The sequence below is a fragment of the Triplophysa rosa genome, linkage group LG3 (genome assembly GCF_024868665.1).
Source record: "Triplophysa rosa linkage group LG3, Trosa_1v2, whole genome shotgun sequence".
NCBI classification, from domain to species: Eukaryota; Metazoa; Chordata; class Actinopteri; order Cypriniformes; family Nemacheilidae; genus Triplophysa; species Triplophysa rosa.
Window position 1 is genome coordinate 13,326,969 of NC_079892.1, and position 15,356 is coordinate 13,342,324.

At 37.3% G+C, this 15,356-nt stretch overlaps 1 protein-coding gene across 2 annotated transcripts; it reads right to left on the reverse strand.

Annotated features, from left to right (window-relative positions):
- Positions 1-7,579: 7,579 nt before the first annotated feature.
- On the reverse strand, positions 7,580-15,209 carry syt8 (synaptotagmin VIII). 2 transcript variants are annotated; one of them, XM_057329767.1, is made up of 9 exons: positions 15,012-15,209; positions 13,110-13,245; positions 12,730-12,896; positions 12,051-12,146; positions 11,766-11,933; positions 11,362-11,529; positions 11,066-11,183; positions 10,552-10,685; positions 7,580-10,457 (listed from the first exon to the last, which is right to left on the reverse strand). In XM_057329767.1, exons 2-9 carry the CDS (start codon positions 13,213-13,215, stop codon positions 10,218-10,220), a joined length of 1,197 nt encoding a protein of 398 aa, XP_057185750.1. In that variant the 5' UTR covers positions 13,216-13,245; positions 15,012-15,209; the 3' UTR covers positions 7,580-10,217. The 2 variants fall into 2 exon arrangements, with proteins under 2 accessions (XP_057185750.1, XP_057185751.1); XM_057329768.1 differs by lacking the exon at positions 15,012-15,209 and adding an exon at positions 14,472-14,607.
- Between the last annotated feature and the right edge of the window lie 147 nt (positions 15,210-15,356).

Below are 15,356 nucleotides of genomic sequence, written 5' to 3' on the forward strand. Positions count from 1 at the left end.
TTGACGTAGACGGCCGAACACGACGAATGAGTTTAAAGTCCCCGTGAACCGGAAGTTGCGATCGTTTTTACTTCCGTATTCTTACACATTTCCCAGTAAAAGGAATTTCAAAGGAGAAATTAGTGGGCGTGGCTTGCGTTTTCACTGCGAATGTGTAAAAACAGCTGTTGAATTGATTTTGAAATGAAACTGGCTGCAGACTGACCGTTGAAGGGGAGGAGTTAACGGATGCTCCGCCCAAACCGTCTAATTTAGGTCATTTGAGATGGATAGTCATTTCAGTGCGGAAGTGCATTTTCAGATTTTAACTGAAGATTATGCAGCCCCCACAGGATTTTGCGGAGATTTTTAGTGATTTCTGCGGCCAAAAATGCTTAATTTTGTAGGGGCTTTATTCAAATTTTGCAATAAAAATTGCAGGGGGGTTTTACCGAGTTAAAAATACTACTTGAATTGGCAAATAGGGTTCTTTTTTTAAACTACCACCTGTGAAAACATTATTTATGCATTTCCTATGATTAAAAGGCATGCAAGCAGATTCATACGGAAGGTATGTTTAAGGCCCTCCCAAGAGGCCATTTTGACTGACAAGTCTAGCAACCAATCACGTTTCGCTTCATGCCACTTCATGTTTATGGTTGTGGAAATGTCTCTGCGATAACATTTATGAGTTTATGCCATGAACCTCGCATAATTTTCAGAAATCAGCGTTTAGTTGATTGTGATGACAGCTTTCTTCATAGATTAGATGGCTTTATGTTGTTTCCAGGTGTGTTGTTTAAGAACGTGACATACACATCGGTGAGGCTGACTTGACTCAAAGCCACTAGCCTGCAACCTTCAGCCAAATGGCTAATGCTAACGCCTTCAACGGAACGAAGGAAAGGAGACCAGAGGCTAGTTTTTTTTAATAGATGGCGATGGATGTTAGCAAATTGTAAGTGTTACAGACCCTTCTATCTCCCTTCCATAGCATCTCTGCTTGACTTTTGGAGCAGGTTTTGACGAAATGCGCGATGTGATGATGTCACATAGGGCGCGTCTTCGGCCAAATTATGCAGAAAATCTACGACAACCTCTAAATTTTGCAAATTGCCACAAATTTTGCGAAGTTTGTTTGATTGTGCACTAAATTCTGCGATCGCACAATCGCAAAATCCTGCAGGGACTGATTATGAGGGTACATTCATTTAAAAAAGAAAATTACACACATTGATAAGATATTTACTATAAACGCTGCAATATTTCATGAAAAAATAAGAATTGTAATTTTTAATTTCACTGGGACTTTAAACAAAATAATTTTGCAAATTTAATTCTATGAGCTACTATTGTAATTAACCATATGACACGTTACAAAATGCGTAACATCCAGAAATAAGGAGAATTTAAATTTAAAGTTTATCACAGTCAGAGTAGCTTAGCTTTGTACAGTTTTTAGGCTACACAGTGAAATTAAACGTGCTACGTAATGCTACATAAAACCAAGGAGGAAATTGTTTTTCCTATATGGGAGTCTATAGGGGGCAAGCTCTGTTTCGTTATAAGCATTCTTCCAAATATCTTTCTCTGTGTTCATCAGAACAAAGATATTTATACAGATTTGGAACAACTCGAAGGTGAGTAAATGATGACAGAATTTAAATTTTTGGGTGAAGTATCTCTTTAATGTGGGTTTTAATGACAGATCTTAAATTAGCAGAAGTTCACCCCCTAATATGATTTATAAACATATTCTCAACTCCTGAATAATAAAGCCGTTGTATGCACCCTGCAGCAGTCCATCGCTTTCCTAAATGGTGTTAGTCTCATAGATTATATTTCATACATTTTAACGACAATAAACAAACAAACATACAATGATTGTTAAATGTTCTACGTGGATTTAAAATTATTTTAAAATTTAGTTCATTCACATTGCAAAGTATTTAAAAATATGAGTATTTTAAAATTGCAATGTGTAGTAACTGCGCAAAATTTTGTGGCATTTATCCTTAAACGTTATTTCTACACTTTTTACATACGCCTATAGTTATTGACAGAAATTGCATTTACTTGCATTTACATTGATAGCATTACATTTGTCAATAAAAAACTACACAACATAGTGATGATCCAAACAGTTAAAGGAGTCATATGACATGGCTAAAACTAATATTATCGTTTGTTTTAGATGTAATGCAATGTTTATACTCGATTTAAGGTTCAAAAACGCTGTATGTTTCACTACCGTGCATGTTTGTATCTCCTCTTTGCCCCGCCTCTCTGAAACGAGCAGATTTTTTAAAAAGCTCATCGTTCTGAAAAGCGAGGTGTGCTATGATTGGCCAGTTAACCAGTGCGTAGTGATTGGTCGAATACTGCAACATGTGACGGAAATGTAGCGCCTCTTACCATATTTGCAACATTAGGTTCCAAAGCAATTGTACTGACAGGTACGCCCACCTCACTTGTGTATACATTTGGGCGGTCTTAGTCAAATCATACCAAGAACTGACGTAGATTTGTGGGGGTGTGGTTACACGAGGCGTTTCAGGCAGGGCTGGGTGAGCATTCGCTTTTAGATAGAATGCATCTTTTGTTCCGACACTTTAATTTTTGCAATTTTACGTGTCTAATACATGCATGGGCAACTTATAACACACCAAAGACACAGAAATACATGTATTTGCACCATATGACCCCTTTAATAAAAACGTATTGCGAGTGTTCGTCAGGTCCCTGCTCTCTCACGCATGAAACACTGCAGTATTTGAAGTGTGTAGTGGTTTAATCCAAACAGTGCTGCTATGATTCCCTGTTAGTCTTCTTCAGCCTCCTGTGATTTGCGTTCGGCGGTTAAATGTCTGCAAAGGAGCTGTGTGTGAGGAGAAAAAGTGAAACGCTATCGTTCACCAGCCATTGCTTTCTCAGATCTTTTGAAGATTATGTATCTAGTGATGTTTAGAATATTTCTTCTTATGTCGCTGATTAAGTATGTACGTAAAAATCTTATTTTTAACCATTTAGGTTTCACAGGGAGCAACGCCCCATAAATACATGACTGGAACCTAGTGAGCCTGAGATTTCAAGTCAGAAGTACGTCTCAAGGCTACGTGCACGTAGTCCATTCCTTGAACTATAGCCTATAAAGCTTGTTAATCGGCATCACGCCACATTGAATGTTGCGCTATCTTGGGAGGATGACTGCTAGGGCGTTCAATCCAGTGGTTTGTTTTTCTAGTTTAATTAGGAAATATAACTATGGTAGGTCGGTCTTGCTGTGTTAAAAACTGCAATATCATTACGCGGAGTCATTCAGGAAAAGCCCCTGGTTCTTTCACTTTCGATTTCTCCATATATCAAACAAAACCAGTAACGGTACATATCAAAACAATAATAGCAGCGGAGTATGATCCTCCCAAGATGGCGGCTCCACTGCAACATAGGGCATGACGTCAGATTCACATTCTCTATAAAAAAATAGTTAAAAAAGTTAAAAAATAGAAACTAAGAATGACAACTAAAAAAAGTTGTCATTACACAAGACTACATAAAGTGCATGTGTGCAAACAACATATGACAGGACAATTGACAGTCTGTCATTGTAATGCAATTTATTACAATATGTTTTGATCAAAACAAGAGTTTGAAGTGTCTGATATGTTATCTTTTACACTAGGTTGTATACAGATGGTTTTTTTCAGGCTGTTTTTGTTTTATAAATCATTTTATAGCTAGTTTAACTGTTTATATTTTGCTTTAAAGAGTCAGATTGTGACGACCCTATTTAGTGTAAGAACACGGATCGCTATAAAGCATGTTGTCAGACCGACAACCATGTTTAATAAACTTTAAGGTATAATGCATATTGAGAAAAATAACCCAAAAATATTTAAAATATATATAGAAATATACAAAATATTAAAAATAGAGAACAAGTCACAAATTTAAAATATACAAAAATCAGACCCCACTAAACTGAAGAATTATGGTATATACAAGTACCATACATCAAAGAATAAATATCATGATGCCATGTGCAGAAAAAAACATGATATTTAATTAGTGAACTATTGTTCTTTTCGAATGGCAAATCACTACAACAAACAAAAATCTTCACATATAAATCTAGATAAAATCTAGAGCTCTCATATAAAACAGATATGCAAATGGTTATAGAGAAATCATACCTTTAGATATCTTGTGTTGTTGTGTAGATGTTAGAAGACGCTTGTTGCCGAGGACAGCCAGAGAACACAATCACTTATGAGACTCACTGTCTCTCGTCTCACTGTTTAATTGAACAGCTTCAGGTGGCAGCCGGTATCCTGGAAACCCCTCCTTGATGATGTCACACTTTTTTTTATTAATAATAGGCCTACTACACAGTTCAATTTAGCTGCAGTAAATTTGCAGTATATTTTTTTTATGATTTTTTTAATGTGTCTTTTACTGTAGGCTTATTGTTATTTATTTAGGTCTATAATGATATAGGATTTCAATGTTACAGTACTTGTAACTGTATATGATGAATTAATGTTGATTCATTCATGATTTGATCATTCAGTCCATGTTAAGTTGAGCAATGAGACATGGTGGTAAGAGACCTTCATTAATGCAGGATAAAGATGCTCCCTATAATGCCAGTGGGTGATGTAACACTTTATTTACATAACAAAGGTCTGTGTTCCTCCATCATTCAATTGAAGATAAGATCTGAACTACTTATGACCTGATTCTCTCACCAGCTTCAGTCCAGCCCTACACAGTTTCAGTGGTCTGGTCTGATGACCACAAAGAACAAGATTTCAATTAGAGACATGAGACATGTAAATGTAACCATCGGGACTGAATCACTAATGAGAGTCGCTGCATATCCATTTATGGTTATGTTGTCAATATGCAGTAGTTAGTGTGTGCGTGTGTGTGTGTGTGTCAGAATATAATTTTAACAAGTTTGTGTAAACATAAATGTTTATATGGAAAGGTAGCCTATTCCACGTGAAAGTTTATTGGTGGCCATGCCATAAGATGCATGCATTACAGTGATTTTACCATGTGTAAATAATATTAATTATTAAAAATGAACAAACAGTTCTTCCAGCAAGCGACACGGGTCCCCATTGACTTCCATTGTATGGACACATTTCTCAAAATATCTTCTTTTCTTTTCTACAGAAGAAAGAGTCATACACAGGTTTTAAACCTCATGAGGGTGAATAAATGATGACCAAATTTGTACTGTCCCTTTTAACAACGGCTTTGAATAAACCTCAGAAGTCAGAACTCCGCTTTTATAAATACTGGAGATTTTTTAAAGACAGCAATGTTCATGTTTACAGTATAGTGTAAAGTATTTATCTATACTTGTAAAAAATGTGTGTTTTATCGGCTATCCTGGTGCAATGCCCTGCAGATTTCTGTTATGTGCATATACTGTGCTTTTTTTTTTCAAACTGCGAGGCTACATGAGATTCATTTCTGCTTTTCTCTAAAAAATGTTACAGATCAAGGTTAAAGTCTGGGTAAAGAGAATTCTGGGAATTGTTTCTAAACACATTATAGATGAAACACATTACAAAGACTCAGAAGTATGTAGTACTTAATAGTGGAGTTAAACTGTTAAACAGTTTTTCACCAATTCTCTGTTCAGGAATTTTTGGGCGGGGCTAAAACGGGGGATCGATGATGCAATGGAGCGTCCGAGCATGCATGGCCCCTCCCCAATCAGTAGAGCGCCTAGCATCAGGTGTCTGCTCAATCACCAGCTCAGGGTTGTAAGCTTTTCGCACACGCTTTCAGGTTCTCACTCTGCCCAACTAAACAAATGTCTCACGCCAAATAACAAACAAATGGTAACGCAGACGCGAATGGACCGGGAAGAATATCACGAACGTAAGGAGGATCACTGTGCATGATCGCGACGTGCTTCAGTGAATGATGTTTAACTCACAAATTTCAAGACGAGCACGAGCATATAATCCACCCGGCTGGTTCGCTATCAGCAATCTCAGCATCTACCTTAACAGCTCAAAAGAGAACCACTATAAATAGACAAAGCTGTCTGTGTTCACTTCTTTTTTGAAGCTGTTGGAGTCTGTTTTAAATTATAGTCTTATGGAGAAAACCGTGTTTTCAAAAAAAGTCCTGAGCGCCTTTTAAAACGCCAGCGTCTTTTTCTACAGCTCAGTGCGTCTTTTGAGGTTGGAAAAAGTTCCCTTTCACAGCTAACTAATGACAGAGACCTGTCGTTTCCACAACAACATGCGAGGAACGTGATTGGTCGAGAAGGGTCAAGCTCGAAAATATTAAATGGGGGCCGAACCGCCCGTTGGAGGATAGTTTTGTATAAATGTAGGTTTAACTTCACTTTCAATAACTTCTGATTGCATTTCTATAGTGAAATTAGTATTGTAGTTGTTAAATATGTGATTGATTATAGCAAAGACGCTCTGTTTATAATCCAAATAGACTTCAGTTACGCTGCCTATGAAGCCTGTCTCTCTAAGCTGCCTTCGTGCACAAATGCTATCTTTGAACATTGCCGGCTGCTATTTGTAACCACAACGCGCTCTGGGTTCGGGCTTATACTGGGCCCGGAGCCTTCTCCCCAGACAGCATGCCAAATACGCATACCTTTTAACCTGCTCGTGAATGATCTATTGATGATTGTGGCGCGCATTGACTCGCGCGTGTATGAATTCAAATCCTCCCATAAAACGTATTCAAATATAGCCTACTGGGCTGGGCACTCAGGTTGAGCGATGCGAGTGGGCGTGGCTTCAGCGCCAACAGTATTTGAGAGCAGAGGGTCCTGCTTATTTTTCCAAGATTTTGAGAACTTATTTTATTTACTTGGATGTTTTTTTCTCCATTCAAATTTGGCTGGGTGGTTAATAACCCACTTTTCTATTGTGTGACAAACTCCGAACACATATTTCAATGTCACTTTTCTCGGACTTTAACTTCACCTAGTATGTCAAATGCCTTATACAGTATGTACTGCACAGCATGGTAAACTGGTAGGAATATTCCCTTGATCAGAGATCAAAGCCCCACTGTGAGGAAAGGTCATGTCAACTGTGTTTACCACCTCTATAGATCATAGACCTGTTCTGTGGTTTCCCATGTGAAGGAGAATGGAGATAATGTTCATAAATCAGCTGTAAGTGGCAAAATTGTTCTTTTCTACTGGGGCCACTTTTATTCTGAAGTAGCTTAAGGGAAGACATATGCATAAAGAAAAAGTAACTTTGGCTCATTACGACAAGATGCTTTGAAATAAAACTAAATACGATTAATTGATGCTGTGATGTACAAAAGTATGTTGATTTGGAGTAGATTACAGAAATGACATTTCTGGAATTCTGGGCTTCTAAGAGATCTGACTTTTTAAAAAATGCAATGCATTATGGGTAACAAACAGATGTTACACTAACCAGACACGATGTGTCTCCGTCTCTTCTTGTTAGGACAAAATCTTCAAATAACATGGAAAATATACTTTTATTTTAATGTGTTGTGTTATCACATCGTGGTTAGGACAGGTAAGAGTCAAATTGCAAGCCATTTTACACTTTCAAACCTTTTTATTTGAATTTTCAACAGGAATGTTCAACAAACCCCCCTTTTTTAAAGAAAATTTTCAAAGCTTTTGATTTCTTCAGACAAAGAACACACAAAAATACAAAAGTAACCCATGTTACTTTTCAGTGTCCATGTGCATATCTGCTTTCGAAGCCTGACGTCACGCACCACCATGTGTGGAAGGTCATATACCGTTTCCCAGTCCAAGCCTTATATCATACGCCATAAGAAAATTAACAAAACATGTTGATATACACTGATGGTTTGCTGTAAAACTATAAAAAACACGATTCTAGCCTTTATGTCCATAACAAAATCCAGATGTCCAGATAGCGGATCATTTTTACAATTTATTAAAATATTGATTTTGGAGATTCTGTGAGACTGTATTGTACATCGTGAGCTTGTAAAAGTTTGTGTAAATGTGTGATATAAATAGTTACCTCACTTGAAATAACTGGAGCTTAACAAGAGGATTGAAAACACAGAAGCTCAGATCATTTTAAATGACGTATCGGAGCATTTAAAACATGACTGTGCAGAAGCACCTAATGAGTTCTCTGTCATTTAAAGCATTCTGTACAATTGCCCAAACTCATAGAAACCTCATTAAAGTGTTGTAATTGGGCCACTTGTGTGCTGACACACTGCTGTTCACACCCTTCTCTCGTGAGCAATGAAATCACAAGAGAAATCAGTGTCTGTACATTTGCTTGCGTGTGTGTGCGTGCGTGCGTGTGTGTGTGTGTGTGTGTGTGTGCAGATTTTTAAAACCACAGCACTTCACATATGATCATTTCATCTCTCAAGCTTCAAAACCAGAAAAGGTTCAGAAAAGGCTAAGCTGGTTTAAAATGTCTCCATAAAATACACAAACAATACAAGTTTATTTTAAACTTCTCTTAATACAAATCCAGGATAGGAAGAAGAAAATATGCCTTTGCACAGCAATCAAAAAACATTCAAAATAGAGCTTGATTAATGACATAATTTCATCAAGAATCAAAACATTGCACTTTCAATACACTAAACAAATAAACAAGTGAGGTAATAAAATATTTCAGAATGTGATTAGACAAAAACAGGCCCGGGGGGGCATTGGACGAACTTTTGTGCATTTTACAGTTTACATACTCAAACGTAACCAACAGTATTTAGCTTTAAGAAACAATCATCTATTTATGCAACGGTAACTTTAAATCAAATAAACCCACTGACGCGAATAAATGAAATCAACGCGCGAAATAGTCTCTATGTTTATTCTACCATTTGATTCCACAATCAGCACAGCACCGGCCCTCTATCTTTCGCTGAGCCCTGTTGAGCATCGGCGTGTTCCTCCCTGTTAATGCCCGTGGTCTGCGTCGTGCTGAGCTACAGAGGTCGCTCACCGGAATTTGCCAAAGTAAAAACATTTAAAAGTTTTTCAACAAACCCAAAATCGTTAAAAGTGGCCCATGCTGCACCAAGAGTAGACTTATAGCGGATGCTAAATGTACGCGTCCGGTGTACCTGTTGAGTTGTAGACGCGATGCGGTGCTGCGCTTCACGTCCGGTGCACACTAACACTTCAAAGTCTAAAGTAATAATGAGTATTTGTTCATTTCCAAATGATGTCATTTTAATCCACTTCAAACATCAAATGCTGTTTTGCTCTTTAAAGTGTGTGCGTATGTTAGACTCAAGATGGGTCTTACAAACGCATTATATCGAAAAATAAAGACGAATGAACATCTGTCGATCTGTAAAAATAGAGTCTTGCTTACTGATGTAACATCTCTCACGTAATAGCCTAATCAATGTTTTAACTGCAAATCTCCAGCGCTTGGTTCTCTCAAATACTATACAGGTTGTTATTTTGGTGAATATCTGAAGAACATAAAAAGAATGCCCGCTATGAAAACGAAATGCCCCCCCGTTCTGTACATTCTGGCGATGGCCCTGGACAAAAAGTACTTTGACTAAATGCTTTTTTTGTATAGTATATAACATCCACACAACAGTCAGTTACCAAACAAACCTTGTTTAAATACTTTAAAGATCACCACCTGTGCAAATATTGTCATTTCACTGATAAAATACAGACAACTAAAATAAAGGGCTGGGACGATATATCATTCAATTCTTATGCTCAGTTTCTCAATTAATTAGGGTTAAATGCCGCCACACCCGAAAGCCAGAGGGCGCTCTCGCGCAGAAACTACGAACACGGGCCACAGAAGAAGTATGTTTTATGCACATAGTTCCAGGAAATTCCAATGGTCATGTTCTATCGCTTTTCTTCAAACCTTTTAAGGTATTTTCATGATAATAAAATATATTTATAATGATGATGTTTGACCAGTGTGGCTTTTTCAAATGCACGTTATAAACGACTCAATCTCGTAATGATTTTAGATTGAGCAGTAAATTACTTCCTACTGATCAAAGAGGAAGAAGTGCGCATAAAACACAGAATCGAAGATTTCACAATCGCCTTAGACAGGTATAATTAGTTTGAATCGCGATATACCGCCCCAGCCCTAATAAAAGCGTTGAAAAAAATACATATTCTTATCGGTCCACGATCTGGTCAGCTTGCAGAACGTCTGTTGAATTTGTAAGTGCTGTAGTTATAACATAAAGGAATGGTTTGCTAGACCTGGTTTTCAGAAGGTTTTATTTATAAATGGGATCTTTAATGTGTGTTTCAGGGCCAGCGTGGTGTCCACCTGTTCAGCAGACAGTAACGTGTGCCACTGAGCAACAGGCTTGCGTGGATTAGACAGCATATCTGCCCAATGTCGCAGCTGGTTTCCTGTAGCATCGCAGCCCAGGTATATCTTACCAATCGCATCGTTCTTGCTCATTTTGTCATGGTCCCACACTGAGATGACAAGCTGAACTTTCTGCATGAAAGATGGAACACGAAACCAAGAACAATTGGTTAAAGCACGAGGATCAATGTTGTTGCTAGCCGGCAGATATCTGAAGGTTGCTTACCTGAATTTGTTCAAAAGACACTTCAAATGTGATTGATTCATTGAAGTAGGGATTGAGTGTTTGTTTCTTCACCGACGTCTTCTTTTTCTTCCACTTCTTTTTATCCAAAATCAACTGAACTTTGACATACGGATCTACAAGAAATGCATTTATATTATTGCATTTAGCAGACACATTTATCCACGACAAGTGAGAGTGCATTCGGGAAATACGTTTCATCCGTACATGCATAACTGTCGGTATAGTTCACCCAAAAATGAAAATTCAGTCATCATTGATTGACCCTCACGTCATTCTGTGGAACACAAAGGAAGATATTGTGAGAAATGTCTCGGTGTTTTGTGTCCATACAATGGAAGTCAATGGGGGTGAGTGTTGTTTGGTTATCAACATTCTTCAAAATATCTTCTTTTGTGTTCTGCAGAAAAAAGAAAGTCAAACAGGTTTGAGAAAATGTTCATTTTTGGCTGAACTCTACCTTTAATAAAGGGCATCTTACGTAGGAGCATCTAACCTGAAAAACCATCATGATCCATCTTCTTCAAGTTCTTGGCTTCAAGTATGATCACAGTAAGTTTACTGCTAGTCGGGACGTAGCGAAGAGAAAAGCAGATATCTCCCAGATGTTCTTGCTGTGATACGGTTACATGATATTAGATGTAAAGTAATAGACATACATATATAAATAACGAGCACACCTTGTTAAACTTGTTCATTTCGAGTCTTATTTTAAAAAAAAGAAAAAATAATCATTTAAATATAAGCCAAACTTTCCCTATATCTTCTGACCTCATGGTGACCTCCCCATACCTCATTTTTGGATGCTTCAGTCAAATCGCTCCATTCCTCAATCACATGATTCCAGTCCACAGTGGACAGATTCATTCTGATCTCGCCGATGATGTCATGTTTGGAGAATCTGTTAAAGTCATACACCTGCATCACTAGTGTGGACTCAACCAACTCTTTCTGAGGGATCTACAAAACATGATAACACATCAGTGACAATTTAGTCAGTAATCAGTAATAAACGTTACTTTGATAAGCGTAACCAGCCCAAATGTGGTAAAATGCAGCAAAAAAAAGTATTTTAGTAAAAATACAACACACTTAAATATTCACTATAGTACATGCTCCTAAATGCAAAAATGTTTTTAGTGCAAACTCTAAAAGCAAAACTTCAATCTAAAGCCTATTGTAATAAACAGATTTACCTGATATTTAAATTGTTCATTGAATGCAGGGTTAAGCGTTTTTCTGAAGACTTTGGTCTCACATGTTTTGGTCTTGCTGGGGAGGATATAAACCTTTACATAAGGGTCAGACGTTCCGCCCGAATCCATTGCTTTCAATGAAGCCGCTTCTTTTATTCCCACCTTCAGCTAAAAGAAAAGTCATCAGTTGTGACATTAAGCAAAAACCTGTGCTTTTATAAGTTGATCTGTTTTATGTCAACGTAAAACATAAAACAAGCTCTCAGATGAGCCGTGAGCTGGCACCTCTGATCTGGATGCATTAAACTCAAGTGAGTACTGCAGTTTTCCTCTCTGCTTATTGGTTGAACCTCCTTCAACATCATCTGCACCAGGCTGCACCTGTCAACACAAGCAAATGTTCTCTTAGTGCATACATTTTATTGCTTAGATTGTATTTCACACCTCACCAAGTCATTTCAAATTTGTAGAAACAATGTTTTAAATCATTAATATTTCAAATTAAAAAAATCAATAAATAATGAAAAGGTAGTTCATATATATTATTTTATTCAATTAGAAATAGCCAACTTAAACTGGCACGAGTTTGGACAACAATCTGTAGATGGGGGAACATTCAAAGAACGTTGTAAAAATGTTACTTTTGCACTTCATTAGCTAAACACATCACACAAAAATTGACAAAAACAAAACAATTATTTATACAGTAAAGCAGCTATACACTTGATGTGCATAACAGAGCCTGAAGAATTTCGTTTTGGTAGAATTTGATGAGAAATGTTTGGGTTCACAGTGAATCAAATCTCCGACTTGGCAAATCTGAGCACAGTTTGAGACATTGTTGAAATCTCTTTTGGAACTTTAGAGAAGACACATGTGAGATTCTTTTGCTCAGGATAAAATATGACTTCATCTGTCATCTACATTTGTTCTTTACTCAACCTCACTGAAGCCGTTGTCTCACCAGTGCTGTGGTGGTGGTCCCTGACATCCCCTTCATGCTGATCTTGTGTTCCACTTTCTTCCTCTTCTTTTTCCCTTTGCAGCAACATTTTACGCAGCAGCACACCACGCAGATCAGAACCAGCAGGATGACGGCAGCGATTATAGTATAGATGGCCCATCTTGGCACTGTTGTAAAAACACAGTCATTTTATCTCCTACATCAAAGTAGCGGTTCTGTATAGCACCATGACACACATCTAGAGATGAGGCTAGTGCCCAGGCAGGAGACTTAAGGGAAGTTAAACTCGTAACAAGTGAAAGCTGAGAAGCGAGACATGTGCGCAAGGGGTGGAATTAGATAGGGGCATCACGGAGCAGGTGCTGAGATGATATACTCACAAGGAATTTTGTCCAGTATGGAGGGCAGGAACCCAGGAGCAGCTGTTGTGCTGTTGGTGTGAGGGCTTGTTTTAGTGGGTTTTATTTGGGGAGGTTTTGGTGTCATGGTTAAATGGATGAGAGGGTCAGTGGGTCACTGTAAATACACACAGAAAGAAAGTGGTTGGCAGTTGTGGTTTGGTTAGTTGATGGTTGTGTTGTTGTGTGTCGCCCTCTACTGGTTTTCTCACTGGTATTGAAATATTTAAGAAAGCCTGAAACATAATAGGGATTTATTTACTCGCTGTCATGTGGTTTCAAACTCATAGTTCAGATCTTTCTCACAAGAAAATAATGCATATAATGAAGTCATACAATGGCTGTTAAAGTGATACTTCACCCAAAAATGAAAATTCTGTCATCATTTACTCACCTTCGAGTTGTTCCAAAGCTGTATAAATGTCTTTGTTCCGATGAACATAGAAATATATTTGGAAGAATGCTTGTAACCAAACCATTCTTTGACACTATTGACTACCATAGTGGGAGAAATGGCTTTGTTCTGTTGAACACAAAAGAAGATATCTCAAAGAATGTAGGACAGCAAACAGTTCTGGGGCACTTTTGACTACCATTGTCATTTGTCCTGGTTCTCAATGGTGGCCAAGAACTGATTGCTTACAAGCATTCTTCCAAATATCTTTCTCTGTGTTCGTCAGAATAAAGAAATGTATACAGATTTGGAACAACTCGAGAGTGAGTAAATGAAGAGAGAATTTTCATTTCTGGGTTAGCCGTCCCTTTAAGTGAATTATTCCTTGTTAAAAAGAAAAGTAAAATGTAGAAACAGCTTGACGCAAGAAGAAAAAGGATAGTTACAGTAAGTAGATGCTAGACGATTTCGGTTAGTATTTAACCACCCTTAACACTTGTACGACAAAAAGAGGATATTTCGTCACCACCAAAGTCAAATATCAAAGAGGTGTTGACAGCCTTCTGTAGCCCATTAAAACTGGGTGTGCTTAAAGTCTACAGATAACATTCTTTTCCAGTGAAACATTGTTAAATATATGGAATGGTGTTGCCTTAGGGATACAAAACATAAAGTGAAATGATTCTAAAGTAGAATTATTGAGAAAAATAAAACAATCAGTAGTCTGGTATACCCAGTTTAGAGGGTTGAATAAGAATTAGCTTATGCCATAATTCAAATTTATCTCATAAACGTAATTAAAATCAGTCAACATTAACATTAATGTTGAAAAAATGAAAACAACAAATAACAACAACAAAGACATAATGGAACTAGGAGAAAACCGGCACACAAAGCTCAAGTAACCAATAAGCGCTATATAAAAAACAGAATGTTACGGCAAAACTCACTGTTTTAGAATAAGTTGGTTTAGATCTTGATTTCTTGGTTGAAGTATAAAAATAGAAATAATATTCCCAATAGTATGAGCACATTTCTGACTGATGTGAATTACTGTCGAAGAGTCTCAGAGGGAAGGAAGTTACTGCCCACAGCAGAAGTTCAGTCAGCTCAGGAAAGAGCCATTAAGACCCATTTGCTGGTCAACAATAACACATATCACGCTTCTGTTTTTTATTTCTTATTTATTTGATTCATGACATTCACGTTGTTCATTAAAATGGTGGCAGGCGTTCACAACACAATGAGATGTGATGAAACTATGCTGTAAAACAACTTCAACTTAATTGGAAATGTTTTAGTTGAAAATTGTTACATTTTGTTTTATAAAACCAACTTCACAATCTTAAGCTTCTATGACTACAGTACATGATTTGTTGCAAATAAAACCTGCTATCACTTCCGAAACACAACTCCATAAATGGATTATAATTCATAAAAAACTATGAAATGAACATTCAAGAAGACAAACTCAAAGTAGTTGAACTTACCTTTTTGGTAGGTATTTTTTCAGACAGTAACTCCTTGGGTTCTCTTGTCCAGTTCCACTCAAAGAATCAAGTCATTTTTGTAATCCAAAAAGATCAGAGACTACAGTGCATATTCCTTCAATATGAAAGTTAGGCACCTGCCACACCTCAATAATACACAAAACTGACACGCGTGTGCTCTTGTTACACAGCAAAGCTTTGTAAAGTAAAACAGGGGTGTAGTATGGGGAATGACAGAAGGCAAACAAAAGTTTTCCAAATACATCCTCAAGTAAGAGAAAAATGTAAAATTCTGAAATTAATAAGGCAGCTTCCATAGTGTAGTACTGAACTATATAATATAAA

Excerpts from the sequence above, each read along its gene's own strand:
- syt8 (XM_057329767.1), bottom strand. The coding sequence starts at position 13,215 with ATGACACCAAAACCTCCCCAAATAAAACCCACTAAAACAAGCCCTCAC. Across the intron at positions 10,686-11,065 it reads GGATCATGATGGTTTTTCAG|ATCCGTATGTCAAAGTTCAG; the intron begins GTTAGATGCTCC and ends CATTTCTTGTAG. Across the intron at positions 10,458-10,551 it reads TGTCTTTTGAACAAATTCAG|AAAGTTCAGCTTGTCATCTC; the intron begins GTAAGCAACCTT and ends TCTTTCATGCAG.